Source organism: Paramisgurnus dabryanus, chromosome 17 (assembly GCF_030506205.2).
Source record: "Paramisgurnus dabryanus chromosome 17, PD_genome_1.1, whole genome shotgun sequence".
Lineage (NCBI taxonomy): Eukaryota > Metazoa > Chordata > Actinopteri > Cypriniformes > Cobitidae > Paramisgurnus > Paramisgurnus dabryanus.
This window is the reverse complement of record NC_133353.1, coordinates 25,878,449-25,903,474: the sequence shown is the minus strand read 5'-3', so window position 1 is coordinate 25,903,474 and position 25,026 is coordinate 25,878,449. Positions and strand designations below refer to the sequence as shown.

At 37.6% G+C, this 25,026-nt stretch overlaps 1 protein-coding gene across 1 annotated transcript in view; it reads right to left on the bottom strand.

Annotated features, from left to right (window-relative positions):
- The window catches only part of myo6b (myosin VIb), a 110,071-nt gene that overhangs the window by 9,525 nt on the left and 75,520 nt on the right, over positions 1-25,026 (bottom strand). The window contains exons 26-29 of the mRNA XM_065288482.2: positions 23,185-23,393; positions 18,855-18,933; positions 12,462-12,622; positions 1,767-1,870 (exon numbers count right to left, since the gene is read on the bottom strand). Of these exons, the coding sequence (XP_065144554.1) occupies positions 1,767-1,870; positions 12,462-12,622; positions 18,855-18,933; positions 23,185-23,393 (553 nt within the window). The remainder of the gene's footprint in view (positions 1-1,766; positions 1,871-12,461; positions 12,623-18,854; positions 18,934-23,184; positions 23,394-25,026) is intronic.

Sequence of the window (25,026 nt, the reverse complement as noted above, 5' to 3'; positions counted from 1 at the left end):
TCGTACATGCTAATAATGACCTTTTCCGAAATCGTACATGCCAATTCCCATATCTCCATAATTGTACATGCTAATTCCCATCTTCAAAATATTAAATGCTAATTCCCATCTTCAAAATATTAAATGCTAATTCCCATCTTCAAAATATTAAGGTGCTAATTCCAATCTCCAAAATATTAAATGCTAATTCCCATCTTCAAAATATTAAGGTGCTAATTCCCATCTCCAAAATATGACATGCTAATGCCCATTTCTAGAATATAACATGCTAATTCCCATCTCCAAAATATTAAATGTTAATTTCCATCTCCAAAATATTACAAGCTAATTCCATCTCCAAAATATTTCATGCTTATTCCCATCTCCAAAATATTTCATGCTTATTCCCATCTCCAAAATCTTACATGCTAATTCCCATCTCCAAAATCTTACATGCTAATTCCCATCTCCAAAATATCACATGCTAATTCCCATTTCCAAAATCTTACATGCTAATTCCCATCTCCAAAATCTTACATGCTAATTCCCATCTCCAAAATATTACATGCTAATTCCCATTTCCAAAATCTTACATGCTAATTCCCATCTCCAAAATCTTACATGCAAATTCCCAACTTCAAAATATGAAATGCTAATTCCCTTCTCCGAAATCGTACATGCCAATTCCCATATCTCCAAAATTGTACATGCTAATTCCCATCTTCAAAATATTAAATGCTAATTCCCATCTTCAAAATATTAAATGCTAATTCCCATCTTCAAAATATTAAGGTGCTAATTCCAATCTCCAAAATATTAAATGCTAATTCCCATCTTCAAAATATTAAGGTGCTAATTCCCATCTCCAAAATATGACATGCTAATGCCCATTTCTAGAATATTACATGCTAATTCCCATCTCCAAAATATTAAATGTTAATTTCCATCTCCAAAATATTACAAGCTAATTCCATCTCCAAAATATTACATGCTAATTCCATCTCCAAAATATTTCATGCTTATTCCCATCTCCAAAATCTTACATGCTAATTCCCATCTCCAAAATCTTACATGCTAATTCCCATCTCCAAAATATTACATGCTAATTCCCATTTCCAAAATCTTACATGCTAATTCCCATTTCCAAAATATTACATGCTAATTCCCATCTCCAAAATATTACATGCTAATTGCCATCTCCAAAATATTACATGCTAATTCCCATCTCCAAAAAATTACATGCTAATTCCCATCTCCAAAATATTACATGCTAATTCCCATTTCCAAAATATTTCATGCTAATTCCCATTTCCAAAATATTTCATGCTAATTCCCATTTCCAAAATATAACATGCTAATTCCCATCTCCAAAGTATAACTTGCTAATTTCTGTCTTCAGAACTTTCATGTTATTTCCCATCTTCAAAATTGTGCATGCTTATTCCCAATTCCAAAATATTGCATGCTAATTCCCATCTACAAAATTTTACATTTTAATTACAATCTCCAAAATATTACATGCCAATTCCCATCTTCAAAATATTACTTGCTAATTCCTGTCTTAAAAAATTACATGTTAATTCCCATCTCCAAAATTGTACATGTTAATTCCCAATTCTAAAATAATACATGCTAATTCCCATCTCCAAAAATGTACATGTTAATTCCAAACTCCAAAATAGTACATGCCAAATTCCTATCTCCAACACATTAAATGCTTCTAAAAATCAATTGCTCAAATGAGCAGAAAGATCCCAGGTCACATCATGGGGAGACATTGTTCTTACCACAGGAGGTGTTAATGGCGTCTCGCAGTTCAGCATACTTCCACTTGCTAAGGTCGTACTTCTTCCCCTCAGTTGCCACCTTGTTGGCCTGCACCTGAACACCCCTAAAATTACATAGAGGAAGAACATTTGACACAGTAAAAACAGCCTTTACAACTAATTTTAATCTAGATCCATTGAAAAACTGATTCTAGCTATTCGTCTACCATGAAAATTGAATTTTTATCTAGTAAAAACTGATTTTTGAAAATGTTCTTTTAAGGGGATGAATATAATAATGCAGTAAGTATGGATGGAGAATGGATAAGAAAACAGAGACATTTAAAATAATATCATTTGTTTAGTCGGTAGTAACAGCTATGCATTTCATAAACCTTGAACAATCCAATAAGCACTAGGGCTGTCACTTTTCGTTCGAAAATCGATTGCACAATCGATCGGACCAACCAAAAAAAAGTTTCGAAAACGAAAATAGGCAATCGATTTTAACCAAATATGTACACTATTAATTTTAAAAGAATTAAACAGTTAATAATATAGATGTAACAAAACTCACAAACAAGCAGAAAAAGAAAATAAATAATTCCGAAAGTGCATTAGGTGTGCGAAAGCTAGACAGAAAATACCCAGCAATTTTACGCACCTATAGTTTCACGCTTTCAATCGCTGCATCTAGTGTTTTGCAAAGAAAATGGAGGACAACGTCAATAAACCTGTGCAACACGAGAGAACGTCGAAATTGTGACCTTAAAGGAGATGATGAGTTATGACAAGGAGCCACACTTGCGAGCTGACAGCGACCCGCTTTTGTGATGGAAGATTGGCAGTACAAAATACGCAGCTGGCAACGAAGTACCCGAGTTTCCCTGGGACATCAGTGCGGTCGGAGTGCGTCTTCTCAACAGATGGACATATAGTGAATGAAAAGCGCTCTGCTCTTGACCCCTTAAATGTTGATCGACTTGTTTTCCTGACCAATAATTTGTAATGGCCCTAGTCTTTTTGCGCATTTCATTATGCCTGCCTAGTGCCGCCTACTGTAAGTGCCGGTTACGTTTAATAAAAAAATACACAGCATGTTCTAAACTTCAAGTAAGTCTATTTAAAGTTTCATTTTTGAACAGTTGTTTGAAATGGATCGAATCATTATTTAAAATAATTTTTGAATTGCCTAAATCATAAAAGCAGCCGGTTGAAGCCCGCAGTAATGTTTTTCATTTATGGCAGCAGTCCACTATGCATTTTTTTTTAGAGAATGTTGCACTACTGTACTGTTGCTGTTTTTTATTCTGCACGAAACTTAATGACAATGAATAAGAAATATTGCTGACTTGTGCGTTTCAGGCGCTCTCTTTACATTTGTCTGTTATTTGGCGTTGAATATGGAAACGTCTTTTTAGACATGGAAAATCGATTTTACAATCGATTCAATGAACACTTATATTAAAAATCGAAAATGATTTTTTCACAAAAGTGACAGCCCTAATAAGCACATCCATATTACACAAGCGTTGTGCCTACTATTCACTTTGATCACATTTCTTTCTGAGATTAAAGAGTTTACAGATGTTTTTGTGTGTATACAGCAACTTCTGGAAAACCAGTGTGGACGGAGAACATTTGAAACGTGTACTCTTGACTAATTTGACAGACTATTTTCTTAGCTCTATATTTTTCCCCAAGCTATCTATCCAAGCAGTGTAAAAGCTCCTGTTAGCAGCTGCTAAACGTTCCCCAGGCCACAGCAGAAATCAGATGATTAATTGGCCTTCTGCTTTTGTGGAGAAACATTCTCACTGAAACTTGTAATGACATGGAAATAGCACCAAATTAACACGTCATTGAGCAAATTAGATGCAGCCCTGGCAACACTGAGTTGCAAGCAGAGGAAAGTTAATAGTGGTTCATGGTGAAGGAAGTAAACGCTGCAAACAAGCTTTGTGAGTTTTTTTGGAGGATGATGGCGAAACGTTTGACTCCTGTAGTCCCGAGACTTCCAAGAATCCATAGATGGGGTCTGTGAAGTGGTGTCAATGGGGGCAATGGCCAAAAAAATCACCACCCACAGAGCTGTGGTTATGATTCTAAAGCCTGTAAATTTTAAGGCTTCTGTATTATGTGATCAGCGTGTGCATATGTGATTTGGTTTCAGAGGGATCCCGGGTGGCCAGGAAAAAGCCAACAGTAATTGCAATCTATAATTCTGATACCCAAGCTGCGGTCCAATTAGACTTTCAGCAGAATGTGCATATAGGTATAGGCTTCTTAATTTAAACCGGCCAAGAAGTGTTTTCCTACTTGGCAAAAGGCAATTCAAAAGAGCAATTCGAGATAAATCCATTATAATGAGCTAACAGGTTTTAGACCTACGGCCTCAAATACACACTGAGGCTGAACTAATTCAAACAAGCCTTTGGATAAAGATAGAAAAACTTGACCATTTTAATTGATACAAACCAGTTTTTTGTATCTTTTTCTGGAAAAAAAATGTAATAGGTGCCTGTGTGTACGAAAACGCAGTTCGTTGCGTGCAGTTGCCAAGGTGTTCTAAGTGATCGTTAGCGTGCCGCTCACTTTCTGTTTATGACATTTGCCTTTTCAAGTTTCTCTAATGATAAACTCCGATGACCTCATGAGAGATTTTTGATAACTAGTTCACAAACTTCTCAAATAAAAGCCGCTATCTCCTGGGCTAAAGTGTCTCTACAGACGACAATTATTCCGCTACCTGTGGCAAATATTTCAACTCATAAAGAACTGAAGTTACCCTACAGCCTTACAGCAAACTTTCTTGTATAAAATCAACGAGTCCCAGAAGAGACTGAGGTATTGTGTGTGTGGGGGGGGAGCTCCTGCATGGCTGAACATGGTGACACTGCGTACAGCAGCCTTCTGTCAATTATGACAGCTGTGAAAAGCAAAGCAGCTTAACGGAGACCATGCATGCAGAGTCACTGAACCGGGAAACCCTGCAGATTAACCCACACGCACAGGTGTAGAGACACAGGTACAGACATGTTAATATTAAAGTAGTTAAGGGGAAGTTAATATGTAAGGGATAATGTGTAGGCAGCACATTAAACTGCCTGTACATTATCCCGCTTATTACACAGCTATTTACATCATAGGTAAGGTATGGAACATTAAATATTTATTTGAAATATCCAATTTGCTTATTTTTAACGAATATAAGCCTTCCACGAGGAAAACATGTTTACTTTGGGTTTTGAAGAAGTTACGTCACAAACACGCTATTTGGTTTAATAATTTGTAAATATAATATCATATATGGTATTAAAAGACATTTATAATTCATATTTGTGTAATATTAAACTGTACCTGTCAAAATGATTTCTGGCATCCGGGTTACTGTGTGTTATTAGTTTCATCTCGGAATAACATACCTTGGAATGTTGCGACTGGTCAACCAGAAGCATTTTAGAGTGCCGTGTAATAAAGAAGTAGTTAACAGCACTTTTTTGGGGGGGCAGTGTCTATTTAAAGGTGACATCGAATGATTGAACGTGTATTTATCCTTGTTCAGTGATGTGATATGTAGACAACAAAATTTTGGTTGGGTCTGTAATGCCATAGAAGCTTCCTAAAAAACGCTCTCAGAAAACTATATTAGGGTGGGGGATTTTAAACGCATGGTTTTGCACCTAGTTGGCGTCCCTTTGGGCTTAACAGGCAACCTCATTATGAAATGCAAGCACTTGATGCTGATTGGCTGCCTTTGCTGCAACTCAAAAGAATGTAAACTTCGCCATCTTCAGAACACCAACAGACCAAAATTTTACAGATAGAAAAGCACTCGCCATTTCGACTTGAAATTTGCGAACAATGCTGCAATTTACTTCCCGTTGGAGGCGAGAGGCCGGAGGGGGGGATTGAATGAGAGTGGGGGGGAGTGAGATGCATTTTACGTTATATGTATCCATTGTTCAGATTGGGCCATTTTCTGGCGTACATTTCTAAAGGTGGAATTTCTATGAAACAGAGATTTTCAGAATGTCTAGCACTTTTTGTATGTTCGTGAATGCGGGTAGACTACCGTTCTTTAGCTAAGCTAAAAACGTTTTTTTGATTCTCTGTCACCTTTAAAAAATATTTTTTTTCAATTACTTGTAATTATGACAGTATTTATATGGCTCAAAATAAGGATCTTTATTAAGGTGACTATTGGGTTTAAAATCCAGTATACCAAATAATACTAAACCAACTGAGCCACTGTTGTTCTACTCAAATTTAAATATGTTAATAGTGTCACTACTTTAAAGAGTAGTAGCTTTTTTCAAAATATGCTAATTTTTCAGCTCCCCTGGAGTTTAACATTTGATATTAACATTTTGGAATCCATTCAGCTAATCTCCAATTCTGGCGGTACATATTTTAGCATAGCTTAGCACAATCCATGGAATTTGATTAGACCATTAGCATCACGCTCAAAAATAACCAAAGAGTTTCGACATTTTTCCTATTTAAAACTTGACTCTTCTGTAGTTACATCAGTGTTTCCCATACATAGGCTCTACTTGGGCGCTGCGCCCAGGTAAATTGCGACCCGCCCAGGTAAAAAAAAATCACTTCACGAATTTACGACTGGATGACCCGTGTTTTGGAGAGAGAGAGAGAGAGAGAGAGAGAGAGAGAGAGAGAGAGAGAGAGAGAGAGAGCGCGAAAGAGAGAGCGCGAGAGAGAGAGCGCGAGAAAGAGGTGGGGGTCGGGGGACCGTGAAGATGATGCACGCGTCATAAACTCATCATCCAGCGCGGCAAACTGGATCAACTGCAGCAGCACATATACGGAGCAGCCAGGGAACACACTGCAACCAAAATGGTCGCATATGCTTATGTGCATATGTGTTTATAGCATCTAAGTTGGCTTCATTTTGCGTGCAAGCACGTTGTGTCTCTCCGGTTGAGTGTCCGTTCACGTGCTCTCTGTTTCTCAATGAATTGGGCGTGACGCGAAGCAACCTCAGTGTCACATTGTATCCTTTCATGTTTCTGAACTTGAGCAGAGTTTTACCATTAGAGGTCTTTCTTCACTGAGGATGCGGGACCCGTATGGTTCCGGGTTTATATTTTAAATCGTCAGATGGGTCCGGGTCGGTCCTAGTTCATTACTTCGGGTCCCAAGTCTGATTAATATTGTGTGTAAAACCCGAGTCGATCGGAGAACGGCCGTGAGCGCTACCGCACTAAAGCTCGAGTGCTGTTTTAGCGTGCCTCCGGTTTCTATGGCGATAGCAACTGGCTCTTGTCACGACCACGCGCCGCTTCATTTTCTTTATCCCATTTTTTAATAATCTTACTATTAATAGACAATATCTTTACTAAAATCTAAACAGTTTGCACAGAGATTGTAGCAAAAAGCAGTGCTAATACTGAATGAGCAAAGCTCTAGCTGACTCAGGATATAAAAAACGCAAAGCTGTAATGTAAAGTCTGTCATCGGGACAGCAAGTAGACTTTTAAATCTGAAATAATTAGTGGATTAAGCTTTTTTTAATCGGCAAAAGAGAAATAGAAAGCAGAAGCAGTAAAAGTGCCTATCTTATAGAAGTTATTAATATTATAACATCAGTCACATTTATAATCTATAAACCTGCACTGTCTATATAGGCTATAGTATACATAGTATTGTATATAATTGAGTTTGATAAAAGGGGTCATCAAATTGCTTCATATATCAGTGCAAAAACATAAAGTGTTTTCGTGGTGCTTTGACAAACAGTGTCAGCTTTGTTTATGGCAAAAAAAGTTTGGGGTGGTTAGATTAATGAACTATAATGTGAAATTAATATGAATGTTTTATAAATCAAAGTATTGTGTTGTGTCACACATTATTAGTTCTTTGTTACATGTATAGTAGACCATTTTTTGTCGGTGGATAATAATGATTGCCCTTTTCACCAGCTACCACCACAAGTAAATTTCAGATCTGTGGGAAACACTGTACATTGTGTACTAAGAGTGACGGAAAATTAAAAGTTGTGATTTTCTAGGCCGATATGGCTAGGAACTACACTCTCATTCTGGCTTAATAATCAAGGACTTTGCTGCCGTAACATGGCTGCAGCAGGCGCAATGATATTACGCAGCACCTGAAAGTAGTCCCCTTGGTAAATTTCAATAGCAGGGGACAATATTCGGAAAATCTTTGGTTTTGGAAACTTCAAATATCGAAACTCTTTGGTTTGTGCTAAGCTATAAGCTAAAGTGGTACAGCCAGACCCCAAAATCAGCTGAATGGATTCCAAAATGGTAAAAATCAAATGTTTAACTCTAGGGGAACTGGAAAATGAGCATATTTTGAGTGCATTTCTGTCAAGAGATCCTTCTTTTTTTTTTTATTACACAACGCACCTTTAACCGATGCTGGGTTGTTATTACCCAACCATGGGTTGTAAATAATCAATAATTAACAATGGTGGGTAAGTTTTAAACTCTTTCCCTGCTACTGATGAGTTATCCCATCAATCCACAATACCGCAACTTATAAACCCTGGAAAATCACCCTAGGGTAAACAGCTGCATGTCTCGCTAAGTTTTGAGGATCGCTCTGCATCTCTATCAAAAGTCCTTTACAAAAATGGAATTATCTCAGATTTTTAATCAAAATTTTGTGTTTTTGAAGAAACCTACCCATATTTGAGAGGTGATAAAAAAGGGAACTATTACTAAGCTAGGATAAAAGTTTTTTTTTTTTTTTGTTTGAAAGCAGAGGGTCTGTTCTTTCATTTAATATATTGAATGTTAATATATTTAAAGAAGAGCATTTTCTGGGAGGCATTAAACTTTTCTGAAAATCATGAAAAATGCTGGCGGGGAAAGAGTTAATCTGTCGAGTCTGAGGCAAGACTGAGTCCAGATAAAGCTAGATGTGGACTTGGTCTTGACTCTCACTCAACACTCGATCTCTGGTCTTGACTCGGACTCGACTACAACGCTGATCAATACTGATGTACATGAGCCTCTCTTGAAAATTCCATTTGGGAACCACACTGATAAACACATCACAAGAAAACACTAAATTGAGTACCATCTTGAATTGAAATGTTCATGCTGAGAGGTAGCGATTTTCACAAGCAGGTGGAGGATGTGGAGCTTGTTCGTAAAAACATGACATGCATAAATCCAACATACATTCTGAAGCAACATAAGTGAATGGAAATTAGGCTGTTGAGCTGTTGGAAATGAGATTGAAATGGACCATCGTCTGTAAAAGAGACACAAAATGTTCCTGTTTTTGATGCTCCTGTTATGTGAAGATAAACAATTTACAACTAGATTTTTACATATTCTAAAAGAATCCCCAAGTGGTTCTTGATGTTGCGCATATTGCAGCCACAAAGCTACAAAGGTCTGGGTGGTTTCTATGCAATAGTGTCTGTGAAAACCCAGCTAAAGTCGTTTTTTTAATCATCCTAAAGAACATTCTGTAAACCTTGATATATTTAATACTGATTGAATATCTCCACATCAAAGATTGAAATAAAAGTGAAATCAATAATTGAAATCAAACTTTCATGCTCCTGAACTCAAATAGATTATGAGACTTTAGTCTGGATTTCACAGGCAGAGTCAAAGCTATGAAAATTTTTAAAATGAATAACAGATTTCTATGTGGTCTCTAAGCGAATGGTTACTTACTGTCCTAACCCATCGTTTCCAGGTCTTTATGATACATTCTACTCCCAAGATATGGCTCAGATCCCTCCATCAAAGTTTAATGGATTTTTTTGCCGGTTTTATCTTCCACCAGGTGAAAATTGTTCAGATTGCTTAGAAAATTGCACAACTTTCCTCTAAGCAACCCAATTTGAAGCCCCACTTATATCTGTACCACAAACAGCACTGTAAAAATTGCAGCAAGAAGTTAAAACAACTTGGTTTTGCAATTATTTTAAAGAGCCCTTATTACAACCCTAAATACGTTGTGTATTTGGTGTAATACAATATGTTCACGTGGTTCAAAAAACACATTGGCCGTTTCTCAATATGTGTTCTTGTCTGTACTTGTGTTCTTGTGGGCTTGTAAAACGTCATCAGTCACGGCCCAAGTACTGTTCTAATTACAAGTTCGCATCAAGCCAACTTCACATAAGATTTTCGGATGTGTTCTTGATCTGCCCATTTTATCGAGGATGGAACAGGATGAGACTTGTGCGGACTTCTGACATCATTGTACTGTTTTCATTTAATTGTATTTGATTTGGTCTCCAAATGCAATAAAATATCATTTTATCAATTTTAATTATTATTATTATTGAATGATTGATTTTATTTCTTAAACACATGGAGGAAACTTGAAAAAAAAAAACATTATGAACTAAAGAATATTCATTACGTTGCTATTCATAAAACTATTTGACAGAGTATTAACACCTAATGATATTTTAATGACAAATTATATTTGTACCACTGTAGTTGAGGTCAAGAAAAATATTCATGATGCTGTTATAAAACTATATGACAGAGTATTAACACTTAATGATATTTTAATGACAAATTATATTTGTACCACCGTAGTTGAGGTCAAGAAAAATGTTCATGACACTGTTATAAAACTAAATGACAGAGTATTAACACTTAGGGTGCACTCACATTATCCAAACCAAACCAAGCCCCAGCGTGATTGTCACCCCTCCCTACTCCCCCAGGTGCACGCACTCACACTGTACTTTTATCGATCCAAGCCCAGGCGCACTTTCATCATTAAGATGCGATTGTTTTGAAAAAAGCAGGAAGTAAAGCGCTCTCTTAACACTGGAACCCATCGTAATGATAAGTCTGTGTTTTTTATTCGGAGTCGTTTGGTGCGCGTTGACAGACAGCCCTCTCACATGTCATCATATTGCTTAGTTGATCTGTCACTTGGGCAGCTCGGACATTCATGTAACTCCGCTGCGCGCATCAAAAGGTTTTTACGGAGGCAGATGAAGGTAAGTGGTCGTGAATTGACATCTTCACCTTTTGAATCGCGCTCAGGCGCGATTGTGCTCACACCACAGCCTTCTGCCCCTGAGCCCAAGTGAACCGCATTCCAGCCCACCTTTGCAACTGGACTGGGGCGCTATTAACCAATCCGCGCCCGGGCCCGCTACAGAGCGATCACACTAGTCAAACAAACCTGGCTTTGGGGGTCAAACACGCCAGAGCACGGTTTGGTTTGGGTAGTGTGATTACAACCTTAATGATATTGTAATGACAAATTATATTTGTACCACCGTAGTTGAGGTCAAGAAAAATATTCATGACGCTGTTATAAAACTATATAACAGAGTATTAACACTTAATGATATTTTAATGACAAATTTAATTTGTATCACTGGTAAAAAGTGGTCAGTTATGTTGTCTTGGTAATGTCAAGTTGACATGACAAGTTATGATTTATTGGTTAATGTCAAGTTGTCATAACAAAGACATCTCAAACAATGTCATCTTTGCATAAAAAATGACATAATTAAACGAATGACACTTAATGACGATTGTCATAAACGTGCCTAAAATCTCCTTCATGTTCATGGCACGTGTCATTTCTTAAATATGAAGGGGTCATGTCAGTCTATTGAACACCCCAACTAAAGTGTTACCTTAAATTTTTTAAATATGAAATCATAAGACTATACTTACAAGCTGTGAGTCAGAAGCGGACGAATTTATGATAATGACCGTCATGTCCACGTCAACAGGCAAAGGGAGGAAACCGTTGCCTACAACTTTATGTTTGTTGTAGTCCAAGAAAAAAGAGATTTAAGTGGGAGACGATAACATGTGTCATTGTTTACTTTGGGTTTTGTACCTTTTGCATATCGTTAACGTACTAATACACGCTTACACACTAAAGGAAATGTAAAAATGTTGATTTGACAAAAATGCTGCATTTTTTTACAGTGAGGATGAGTTATGGATGAAGTTCAGAACTAGTGGCTTTTGAAACTATGAGCAATAGTTAAAGTGTTGGTGGCCTTAGCAAGCACCACTAATAGGATTGAAATGGATTAAGGTGTATAAGAAACATAATTAAACTTTCAAAGCAGTGTTTGGAAGTGCCAGGCCTTTTTATTCATGAAGAATTTATTCATGTACAAAGTATTTAGGTTAATATCAAAACTAAGAATTAGACTATTGTGGCTTTCTTGTCGTTCCTGTAAATAATCTTCAATCTAGATTGAGGAAAGATTAGGGTGGCGGGACGTGACTGTTGGTAAGAGGGGTTAGAGTAAATCAAGCAGAAAGAGATCAGTTTGGATGACAAAGTAAAGCACCTATTTAGCATGTGTGATAACAGCAGAACTGTTTCATTACACCGTATATAATTTAAAAACGGGCCGCACTTCTTCTTCCACTTCTATTAACAGAACGAAATACGACAACAGAGCGTTGCGCCACAGGTTTCCAGTGTTCCTCTGTCTACCTGCTTTCGTAAACACCCGACTTGCCTGCGGTAAAAATTATTCATGCCATTTATATAACGCTGAGCTTCCTGTGTGGCACAACCACGCTCTTTGTTTGCCGTTCTAAAGCCGCTCCGAGACCATAAAGGCTCTTTTCAGATGGAAATAAATATCTGTGATTTATGTGCCTTTTATGAATGGTGACCAAGGCACAAACCAGCATGTGCTTCCTTTGTTCGACTTCACCAGGTGACGCCTTATGATGTGCTGGCTTTATTTGGTGTGTATACCTGCGCAGGCTGGGGTCCATTTGGGCTTCGTCCTGGATGAGCTCAGCCTCGTTCTGAGCGATTCTCATGGCCAGTTCTCTGTCTCTCCTCTCCTGCTCCAGTATGGTCTGTATCTGAGTCTCCTCCTCCCGCTCCAAAGCCAGCTGCAAATCCAGTTCCGCCTAGACCAAACACACATACCCAAAAATCAATAACATGCGCACACACAGACCGGACAACTCTATCGCCTGCCACACCTGTGACATCATTCGGTTCCAAATGGGCTGCGGGACTGTGACACAAGCAACAGATGTGTTCCTGCAGCAGAACTGGCAGTAATGGATATTGGGCCAGGCCATAGTTGACAAAGGGCTTTTACAGTCGTGAATCATTATTTGCCACGTGCTATTGCTAGTACTCTTACTTACAAAGCATTTGATTGCCAAACTTTGGATATGTCTCAAACATACAGATGGTCTCTAAGCTAACCGACATGAGATAAAATCCACAAAATGTTTGTTTATATCTATGGACACATGGCGATGCTAGTTAAGACAGGCTTAAGACTTCCCTCAATCTCTCTATCCAGTAGCATCTAAAGGGAAAGAGATCACAGAGCTGCCCTGCATCTACACCAGACACCAGGAGCACCTTCACTCAAAGGATATTAAGCCATTATGCTCCTGCTGTGCGCTGAGATCTGATTAGGCATATAATCGAGGTTATACCACAGCCCGCCAGCCTGGGATTCTACGTCTAGACGGTGTAAATGAAAAACAGAAAGAAAGAAAGAAAGAAAGAAAGAAAACAAATTAAACGGACCACAGCATGGGCCAACAAGACTGGTCCAGAGTCCAGCACAGCTCTCGAAGAAAAGCGTGACAGAGGAGAAAAGCTTTGATGGACATTTTCATCCATGAAACGTTTTGACAGAAAGAAGAATGGGGCAAAGTAGAGCAAAGCAGCTGATGCTGAATATATACATATGGTTTAAAAACACGGGTCATGATAAATCTTGGCCATGAATCAAACTGCCAAAAGAAGGGGGGGAATAACACACAGGAACACAGAGTGATATATTATGGCCAAAAATAAATGACAACATTTGATAAAATGTGTGAGTGATACCAGTCCTGGAGTGAATTGCAAAACTTTGATTTGTATAAAAACCAAAATTCTTTAAGAACCAAGCTTTGCTGAAACCCAGGCAAGCCAAGGCAGAATAAAATGGACATAACTGTCAATAGGCCCTATCTTGCACCCAGTGCAATTGACTTTGTCAGTGACGCATGTATCATTCATATTTTGCACCGGCGCACAGCGGGTTTTTCCCTCCACAGACGCATGTTGGCAAACTAGGGAATGAACTTGCGCTCCCTGGGCGGTTCAACGCAAAAAAGGAGGCGTGTTCCGGCGCAAACCATCCCTGATGCTATTTTGCAGTTTCAAAAAACAATTGCGCCACTGACCAGAAAAAAATAGTCTAAAGTCAGTGGCGCGTTGCACGTTGTTCATTATGCTATTTTAAGGGAGAATGCTTGACCATAATGTATAGCGTGCACAACGCGCACACACTTTGCTTATCTAATCTACACAGATGCAACAATTACTTTTGCAAATCATAAATTGTTACAATAAAAAATATTAACACATGAGATAAGGGGAATCATAGTGGTGAGCATTGTGGTGATAGTTTTTATTTATTTTGTGTGGCTGCGTTAAAAAATTCTCATGCAAATAACGATTAAAATATTTTCATAAGTTTGTTGTGTGGCTGTATTACGTTTATTTTATGTAAATAATAATTAAAATGTTTTCATAAGAAACCTTAATGTTTGTGAACTTGATTTGTAAGTGTACTTTGGGGTTGGACTGCTTGCGTTTCTTGGCTTTCAGCGGTGAGGGTGGACGCAGCGATGTCATCTGCTGGCATCTGTGTAGAGGCAGATCCACCTCCAGATTTATGCTGGCAAGCTTGGGATTCCCCCGTCTCTTGACATCATTGTAGCGCTTGCGGCATAACGTCCTGGGGGTGCCAGCTGATGAGACAATTGCGGCTATTTCCTCCCACGCCTGTTTAACCGACGCTGATGTTTCTCCTATCCCCATACAAAACAACTTCTCTGTCTTTGACTGCTCTTACAAGTACGTCAGTCTCCTCGGCTGTGAACCACTCCTGGCGTGCGCCTGGTAAATCCGTCATAATAATAGCAACCCGCCATGGAACTTGCGCACTTGCGTTGAAAGGGAATGTTGGATAGCGTTCTGATTGGTTTATTTGACGTTACGCCCAAACCACACCTATGAATAATGAACCTACTTCAGACCAACCCCTTATTGATTTGCGCCTGGCGCAAGAGTTATTTCTCCCGCCGGGAAAATAGCAACAGCGCCCAAGATCCGCCCACAAAGTCACTTGCGCTTTGCGCTTCGCACTTGCGTTTCAGATCGTTAAAATAGGGCCCAATATATCAAGAGATAAATCTTATATAGAACAGAACAAATGGAACAAAAATAAAGCAATTGCAATAAAACATAGAATACGATTCAGGAAATGACTATTCGGAGTAGAATAAATAATTCATTTTTAAAAATAAAGGTTCCTATTAGGGTCTTTGTTGGCCTATATGGTAAAATTTAACATCCATTTCTTTGTCAACAGGGAATGAGATAAAGCATATTTGGCGTGCTTTCCGAGTGGAGGACTCCAAGTTCAAAATTTTAGCCCGAACCCAGAGTACTCCCCCCTCTTTAACTGGGATAGATGTAATAGCTGAGAGTGAGGTGATGGGGTGGAGGATGGATGCTGGATAAACTGTCACAGGACAGAAGTGAGGGACAGCTATATACAGACACCTATTCACGTTGATTGGTTGGATAACATGACCATGCGCCTCCCAAACTTAATTAACCTTCTAAGACCTGGATGTCCACATATGTGGACATGAAATTTGTTTGATGTTTGCACCATAATACTTAATTCTGTGTAACTGGAACCTGATGTACACAAACATGGACAAATACACTGCTTCATGTTCTTAGAAAACAATTTGGTTATTATATTATTGGTTCTTCCTAACCCCAAAATAGCTGGAAGAAATCTGAAAAAAAGACAAACCAAAACCCGGGTCTTAGGAGGATAAATAAACGTCATGAAAACATAAGAAAGAAATGGCTATTTTAACAAGATTCAATTGTGCTCGAGACTTAAATTAAATAAAATAAATTTACATGTTTTGATTATAAAATTTGCTTGCTAAAACTTTTGATGTTCTGTGCGCAGCAGTAGCCAAATCACATAATACTAGGGCTGCAACTAACGATTATTTTAATAATCGATTAATCTGTCGATTATTTTTTTTGATTCATCGATGAATCGGATAAAAAACAAAAAACAAGAAAAGCATTCATTTCCAACCCCGAACTAAAATCTTTAGAAATTACACAAACATGTTGCTCCTTGAACATACCTGAGCTGTTACAATAATAATAAAATAAAATAAAAATGGACTTACACAAAAATGTTATGATGCATTTCCCATCAAGAAGCTTCTCTTGATGGGATCAAAAAGATACTATACGAGTATACTCTCAGAAATAAAGGTACAAAAGTTGTCACTGGGACCGTACCCTTTCAAAAAGGTACACCTTTGTACCCAAAAGTGCATATTAGTACTTCAAAAGTATATATTGGCAGTTCAAAGATACATATTTGTACCTAAATGGTACATATTAGGACCTTTTATGAAGGGTACTGCCCCAGTGACAGCTTTGTACCTTTATATTTGACTTCATGTGTTTTCTCTGATAGCTATCTCATTTGTTAAAACGGTTCCATTTACATTTGGCCACATAAATGCGTCTTGTGAAAACGGAAAATGTGTCTTCTACTCCCGCGCAAAATGCAAATACACCATTCATTACTTCGCCTTAAAAAATTTAACACAATGTTTATTGGTTCTAGAAACTTTTTTTACCCGCTGTCGTCGGTCCATAAAGCATAAGCGTGTCGTCTTTGTTTGTTTACCTCTTTGCCGGCTAAATTCCAGGTAACACGCTTACGTTTGGGAGGAGTAAAACACTAACATGTGGTTTTCCTCTACCTCAGCTGTTTTTTTTATCTTTTCTCCGCCGTGTTTATGAGGCGCCGAACTCTGCAAGCAACAGTGCGCAAGAGAGACCGAGTGTGTTCACTCTGCTCCACGCTTAAGGGCGATTTATAGTCGTGCGTAGGTCCTACGGCGTAGCAGCGACGGCGTAGGTTCCGCGTCGGTTTTCATTTATACTTGTGCGTCGCCGTCCGCGTCGACGTGCAAACACACGCGAAACCGCTGGTTGGCAGTAATCACGCGTGTAACCACAGTAGCAGCAGAAGTCGTCAGAGAAGAAGAAGCTAAGCAAGTTAACCCACAAACGAAGAAGAAATAGCAACTTGTTGTGTATAATTTGAGAAGACCAGCAATGATGGAAGTAAATAAACAGCGACTTATGTTGCGGTTTGAGTTAAATCACTCCTCAACTTGGCTCATCTTTGTTATCACCGTCTCAACCGGAAATACCTATGACGCAGTTTTTTTACCTGACGGGAGGGGTTCTGGTGGACCAATCACAGAGCTTGCGGTCCGCGTAGATCCGACGCGCTGTTAGGAATTTTGTGAGGTGCGCGTCAGGCTACGCAGAGCTACGCACAGGCTACGGATAGCCTATGCCGTAGCTACGGCGTAGCACCTACGCACGACTATAAATCGCCCTTTATAACTAAAGTTTTTCTCTTTTTTTAAATAATTAAACGTCTCTGCGTCACGCAACACAACGAATCGATTATGAAATTCGTTGCCAACTCTTTTAGTAATCGATTTTTATCGATTAAATCGATTCGTTGTTGCATCCCTACATAATACGTTGTGTTGATGTAATAAAATGAGATGCTGCGTATGAAAAAAAGTTATTAACATTACAAGTGACCAGCAACAACAAACCAATACATTTTAACTCTTTCCCTGCCATTTAACAGATTATCTCGTCAATTAAGAGAAAACATTTCCCTGCCAATGACGCTTCCCTGGTGAGTTTTTACGGTAATCCATAATTCCCCTATTATCCACTAGGAGGTGCTCTTACTCAATTTATAAAAAAAAACTGAAGCATCAACTTATTCTACATCATTGTAAACACAGTGCATGTTTTGCTCATAGTTCTGAATCTGATCTCTAACAAAAGTCCTGGAATGGAAAAATTGAATTATTTCAGCTTTTTGCTCAAAATTTTATATATTTTTAATTTACATTCGTTTACATTCGGGTCAGGTTAAAAAAATGCCACTGGTTTGTCTCGGGTCGGGTCTTTCTTTTTAAAAAAAATGTATTTATGCCTGTCGGTTCGGGTATAAAGTGATTCGGGTCATTTCGGGTCGGGTACATTTCTTTGGAAGAAGGAATAGAAGGAGCTCAAATAAAATTCGACACAGCCTATATGATCGCATGTGAAGAGCTGCTGTTTACCTCTCAGATATTCGATCTCAGATAACTATAGTAACCATAGTTTTTAGTTTTACTATTTGTATTAAAATCATAGTACCACAAAGTCACTACAGCCTCACTACAGTAAACACAGTTTAATCATGGGATTTTATTCAAAATTTGGTTATTCAAATGGTAATAAATAAAAACATGCTTTCCTTTACATTTACTTGTGTACATTTTTGAATGTGTACGTCTGTGTGTGTACGTCACAAATTTAAGATCATCCTAACATTTTCTAAATTTAAGTTAGCACTTAAAAAATAATCTGTTGCCTGTTTTTGCCTCATAGCAGCCAGTGGCTCCTCATTTATTTGTTTTGTCTGGAGTGCTGTAAAAAGCTCTTTAGGGAACAAAAATTGGTACTTCTATGCCATCGCTGTTTTTTTAGCACCTTTATTTTTAAGTGTGTACAACAGAGAAAACAGCATGAACCAACAAAACAGAACAGAACAAAGCAAACAGAACAGAATCGAGAAAACAGAATAAAACAGGCACAGGGAAGTAAGTCTCACATAAGCAAAAGCATGCAACAGCTTTCAGATAACACAGGCACAAAGCACCACTGCAGGGCAATTCATCTAGAAGGAACAGCACAGGGGAAGTCAGTCAGCCAGGCCCAGCACACAGACACCATTGGGGGAGAAGGGGACGTAAGGCTTTCACTCAGCAGGCACAGCATAATCCAGCCCCAGGAGGTGAGCAGGTACTGATGAATAAACCCACAGCCCACTGTGGCAGTTCAATACAGCACATGATTATGCCTGCAGAACAGCCGGTCCTGGCCGGTTCTGAACATGCCAGCGTGAGACGGAGTGGGCATTTGGTTTGCCGAAGGAGTCGGCGGAGGAGAGGGATCAATACACAGGGGGAATATGCATAAATGTACACACACCTGCATGACTCGTTCTTCCTCTTCTCTTTTCTTTCTCTCCTCCTCCTCCTGTTTTCTCTTCTGCTCCATCTCGGCTTTCCTGATGGGAGAGAGATCGAGGGTGGACTGTTAATGAGTTACCGGAGCATGCGGGGAATTATTCCTCATGATCAATGACCCACACGAACGGACTTGAAAACACACCCACAGGTGGATTCTCGACTGTCACAAAAAGAAACGTGGATGGCATCTAGTCTTTGTGGTTTACGCAACAGCTAAAAGTTCATTCGACAGCTGGTGAAAATTGAAAAGGTTGCTCGTGGCATTGTTGGCGAACGTTGTTAGAATGCGCTTATCATTTTAAATCAAAAAGTAAATGGTAAACACAATCTGTCACATTTGTGAACCTTCCCCAGTTATTCGTAGACTGCTTAAAAAAACATGTATGCTCAAACTTTCTGCAAATAGTTCAGTTCTTCAAAAGCACAAATTAAACAGATTTTTATATTTAAACTTTCAAAAAAATTACATCATATTTATAATAAAATTTTATTGAAATATTCATTTAAATATATTATAAATACCTGTTTAATATATATATATATATTATAAATATTTAATCTATTGACAGCCCTAAAATATATATATATATATATATATATATATATATATATATATATATATATATTAGGGGTGACCCCGAATAGTCGAAGATTCGATGCATCGATAGGAGAAGCCTGATTCGACTACCAATCTCATAGTCGAATCGTTGCAGATGTGTTATGAAATGAGGATCATTCAATTTTGGCCGTATATGGGTGCACACATTATATATAACAGCTTTCTCACAATATATTAATATACTGCATATTATGATAATGCTGCAAATAATATGTGAAGTAGCAGCTTTCAATAAATATTTTTAAAATGCGTTAATAAATCCAACAACCCCTGTGACAGGGCTTCACGTCCATAAGAGGTCTCTAAAGCCTTGCCTCTTTGTTTCGACATTTAAAAGACAAAGCTGGTAAATTAAACTATGACTTTCGTTCTTTTAATAATTTCTATATTTTATTTTATTTATTAATCACTTTGGGTTATCTGATTTAACTATTTGGCTTGTGTCTTGTTTCCGTGCACTTGAGGCATTTTGCATATTTGTTCTGCACTTTGTAACTTCTGACCTTATTTTATTAAAAAAAATGTATTTATTATAAACGTAAATTCCGATCTAATTTAAGTATGTAAATTTTGGATAGCTTTTCGTTGTATCGATGTTGCGCTATTGCGTGCTGGCCATGCTTGCGCATGTAATTTAGCCGAACGGGTTAGGTGCTCTGCGTCTCATATTTAGGAGTTCATCAAACTAAACATTAAAAAAACGGATGTTTTTCGACGAGTATAACTTTTTAAAATGTATTTAAAACAGAGTGGTTATATTGTCTATCTTAAAGTTAAACAACAAAACAGGTAAGCTGTTTTTTTTATTTCGGTGATGAAACGGAAACTAGTATCTGCACCGAACCTATTTCTGCCTGACACAAATGTCTTTCTTGCGATTTAATATTATGGTCAGTCGGTATTCACTTTCAAATGATAGCAAAGAGATTCCTGAAATAAATAATATCATCCGGTCTTTCTGTATCTAAAGTGAATACAGAGATGATCAAAGTCAAAGCAAGCAAGCAGGTATTTCTGTGCTAAATAATAAACGCGTAGTGTCTATAAAATCATTAATTTCAGTGTTTTTCTTGTTATAAATTAAAGTTTAATGAATTGTATATAAAGATTAGTTTTTATCATTTACAGTCACAATCACAAATTATTTGTCATTTCTCATTTGTCGGTTTTTTTTTGGTCATGACTGCTTTGACGCGCTATCTCCAAATTAAATAAAAACACTTAATTTTAGCCGGAGTTTCCAAGGCAGGATCACCTTTGTTTTTTTAATAGGTTTAGTTATCAAAATGTATTTTTGTGTGATGTTCTGTAGATCGTGGCTTTAAAATGTTATGAGGAATAATTAAACAAATGTTGCCTTACATTTTACCTTAAAAAAATATATATATATATATAAATGCATCGTCAGTTTTGTCTTCGTTTATTACTTGAAAGACAGTTTTGGTCACTTTATCAGACAGTTGTTTATGTGTGCTGCTTGTGAAAGAAAATAAAAGTTACCAATTTGTACATGGTCTGGCCCCCTCCCAACCCATGTACAAAAACATAGATGATTCGACTATCGGTCGACTATGGAAAGATTCGAAAATTCTGATTCGAATATGTAAATCCTTAGTCGAGGACACCCCTAATATATATATATGTATATATGTATATATATATATGTATATGTATATGTATATGTGTATATGCACTTTTGCACGACATTGGTCAATGTATCAAACAGTCTGTCTATCAGCAGGCTATCGAACTATTCAGTGCTTTTCATGTTACGTTAGCAGGCTTCTTCACAGGAAAAAAACTTTATCGCAAACGTACAAAACGGTATTAAACGAGCCAGTTCTGAAACGAAAGTTGTACATACCAAACACTTTGATGAAGATTGCCTTGCAAACGGGTACCTTCTCCGGGTGCATAACATGACATTAATCCTCATTTTGAGTAATGAATGAACATAAACAAACATCTGTTCAGAGCGCCGCCATTGGATTGCGTCGAACGCTCATCGAGTTCTGATTGGTCGAGAGGATAAATCGTGTTTAGGCTAAAAATAGGCTCGGCGCTTATCGCGTTTTGGAAAAGAACGGCATCTTGTACCTACATTTTAACAAGGAAATGTAATGATTTGACATAAAACATTCATGGAGCAGTGAATAGGTTCAGTACACAGCCAAATGACATGACAAACTCATTTTTTTTTTAAATGGCATTTATCGCGTTTTGGAAAAGAGCTCTTAAAATAAAGATCATTTTAGATGTTTAATGACCATTTAGAGCATTGGATTCGCTAGACGAGAGCTTAATGTTGTTATTTTTATGAAAACCTCTGATCCAACTGGACAGTGCGGGTCACTTGCTGCGTCTCAATTCATGCAGCTGTGGGCTAGACCAGTGGTTCCCAAACTTTTTCAGCCTGTGGCCCCCCTTGTGTATGGTGCATTCCTTCACGGCCCCCCAAAGAAAATTTGTGACAAAGAAACGCTCTTAAACTCAACATTTTAATAAAAAAACACATTTAATTATACGAAAAAGTAGTGCTTTTGGTTAGTAGCCTTATTTTTTTTAGGTTTAATTACACAGAATTCATGATAAATTAATGTATTTCATAAAATGTCATAAAACTGGGGCCCCCCAGGCACCATCTCGCGGACCCCCTGGGAGCCCCAGCCCCCAGTTTGAAAACCACTGGGCTAGACCAAGGGTCAAACAGAAATTGTGTTTACATTAATCGCGCGTTAATAAAATTAGTGCCATTAAAATGAATTTGCGTTAACGCGTTAATTTTGACAGCCCTAATAAATATATATATTTTTTTTTCTGATATTAGACATTCTGAAATGCAAATACAGTAGCAAGAAAATACCACTAAATATGTGTGTGTTGGGCATGCTATAATTAATTATTTGTTGGGTATTTTGATCTGAAACTTGACAAACACATTCTGGCCACATCTGAGACTTATATTACATCTTGTATAATGGGGAATAATAGGTCCCCTTTAATGAGACAATGAGACTGTGCTAATTATATTGTTGATCTTGCAATGTCCATGGGATTCTAAATGTTTGTCTTATTATTAGGCACAATATTACTGTAATGTAAAATGATTATTATTACAATATAAAAGAGGTATTCCCTCAGCAACACACGTCGAATTCCAGTATGTGCTGCCGTGTCACAATTTAATCCTGTTTACATTAAATAAAGTTTTCACATGCTGCTATAACAATCCTGTTTACATTGAATAAAGTTTTCACATGCTGCAATAACAACAACTTGAAGCTTAGCTCTGAAGAATGAAACCATCCAGAATGGTGACATCTCATTGACAATTAAATCTAAATAACGCCCTAATCCTCATAAAAAACTGCCACTTCTCACCGAAGACCTTTTTGTTGCTGTGCTGATATATTTTTTGACAAGAACATAAAGACAGAAAAATCAACATGGCCTGATTTGTAAAGAGATGACAGATGCTCTCCATGACAGCAGGCTCTGGAGAATACATAAGAGAGAGGAGGTCAAGCCGAACCCTCCAGTGATATATTCATCTTTCTGCCAATCCCCTCCCGCACCCTTTTTCTCTGCTCTTGTTCTTCTTTTTCGAATGCTATGGGACGCTGACCTAATGTACGGTTCATCCTATTGGAAAATTCATGATGTGACTCACATGCGGCGTTCCTGCTCCTCCTGTTGGCGTAACTGCTCCTCTTCATCATGTCTCTTCCTCTCTTTCTCCATCTCCTCCTGGATGCGCTTGAGTCTCTCAGTCTCCTCCTGCTCCTGCTTCTTTACCTGCATAGAGGAGAGGAGCTGCTCGGAGCGCTTCACGAGGCCTTCGTATTCCTGGTCGATCTCCTTGCGGCTCATCACCGTGGACTGGGGGATGCAAGGGGAAAAATACAGATAATGAAAATTGGACTTTGTAGAACTTCGTAGTGATCCATAGCATTAAACCCAAACCCTATTGTTTTTGCTTTTATGGGGTGGTTTTCCGGACATGGATTATGTTGAGCCAGGACTTAGTTGAATTATGACTGTGGTTCCCAAACTTTTTCAGCGTGTGGCACCCCTTGTGCACGGTGCATTCCTTCGTGGCCCCCCAAAGAAAATTTGTGACAAAAAACTGTTCTAAAACTAAACATTTTAATAAAAAAAACATTAAATTATACAAAAAAGTAGTGCTTTTGGTTAGTAACCTTATTTTTATAGGTTTAATTACACAGAATTCATGATAAATTAATGTATTTCATGAATGTCATAAAACTGGGGCCCCCCTGGCACCATCTTGCCCTCAGTTTGAAAAATCACTGAATTTGGAAATAGAAGTAGTTTTTACAAACATGCCTTACTAAAAACATTACTGGCGTGCATTTTGAGAAAATACAAAGGGCATAGATGTATTTTATACGGAAGAGGATTAGGGCCACTGGTGAAAAAAATATTTGAATTCTGACTTTAATCTCAGAATTCTGACTTTAATCTCAGAATTCTGACTTTAATCTCAGAATTCTGACTTTAATCTCAGAATTCTGACTTTAATCTCAGAATTCTGACTTTAAACTCAGAATTCTGACTTTAAACTCAGAATTCTGACTTTAAACTCAGAATTCTGACTTTATTCTCAGAATTCTGACTTTATTCTCAGAATTCTGACTTTAAACTCATAATTCTGACTTTAAACTCAGAATTCTGACTTTAAACTCAGAATTTGAATTCTGACTTTATTCCCAGAATTCTGACTTTATTCTCAGAATTCTGACTTTATTCTCAGAATTCTGACTTTATTCTCAGAATTCTGACTTTAAACTCAGAATTCTGAATTAAACTCAGAATTTGAATTCTGACTTTATTCCCAGAATTCTGACTTTAATCTCAGAATTCTGACTTTAAACTCAGAATTCTGACTTTATTCTCAGAATTCTGACTTTATTCTCAGAATTCTGACTTTAAACTCAGAATTCTGACTTTATTCTCAGAATTCTGACTTTATTCTCAGAATTCTGACTTTAAACTCAGAATTCTGAATTAAACTCAGAATTTGAATTCTGACTTTATTCCCAGAATTCTGACTTTAATCTCAGAATTCTGACTTTAAACTCAGAATTCTGACTTTATTCTCAGAATTCTGACTTTAAACTCAGAATTCTGACTTTAAACTCAGAATTCTGACTTTATTCTCAGAATTCTGACTTTATTCTCAGAATTCTGACTTTAAACTCAGAATTCTGACTTTAAACTCAGAATTCTGACTTTAAACTCAGAATTTGAATTCTGACTTTATTCCCAGAATTCTGACTTTATTCTCAGAATTCTGACTTTATTCTCAGAATTCTGACTTTATTCTCAGAATTCTGACTTTAAACTCAGAATTCTGAATTAAACTCAGAATTTGAATTCTGACTTTATTCCCAGAATTCTGACTTTAATCTCAGAATTCTGACTTTAAACTCAGAATTCTGACTTTAAACTCAGAATTTGAATTCTGACTTTATTCTCAGAATTCTGACTG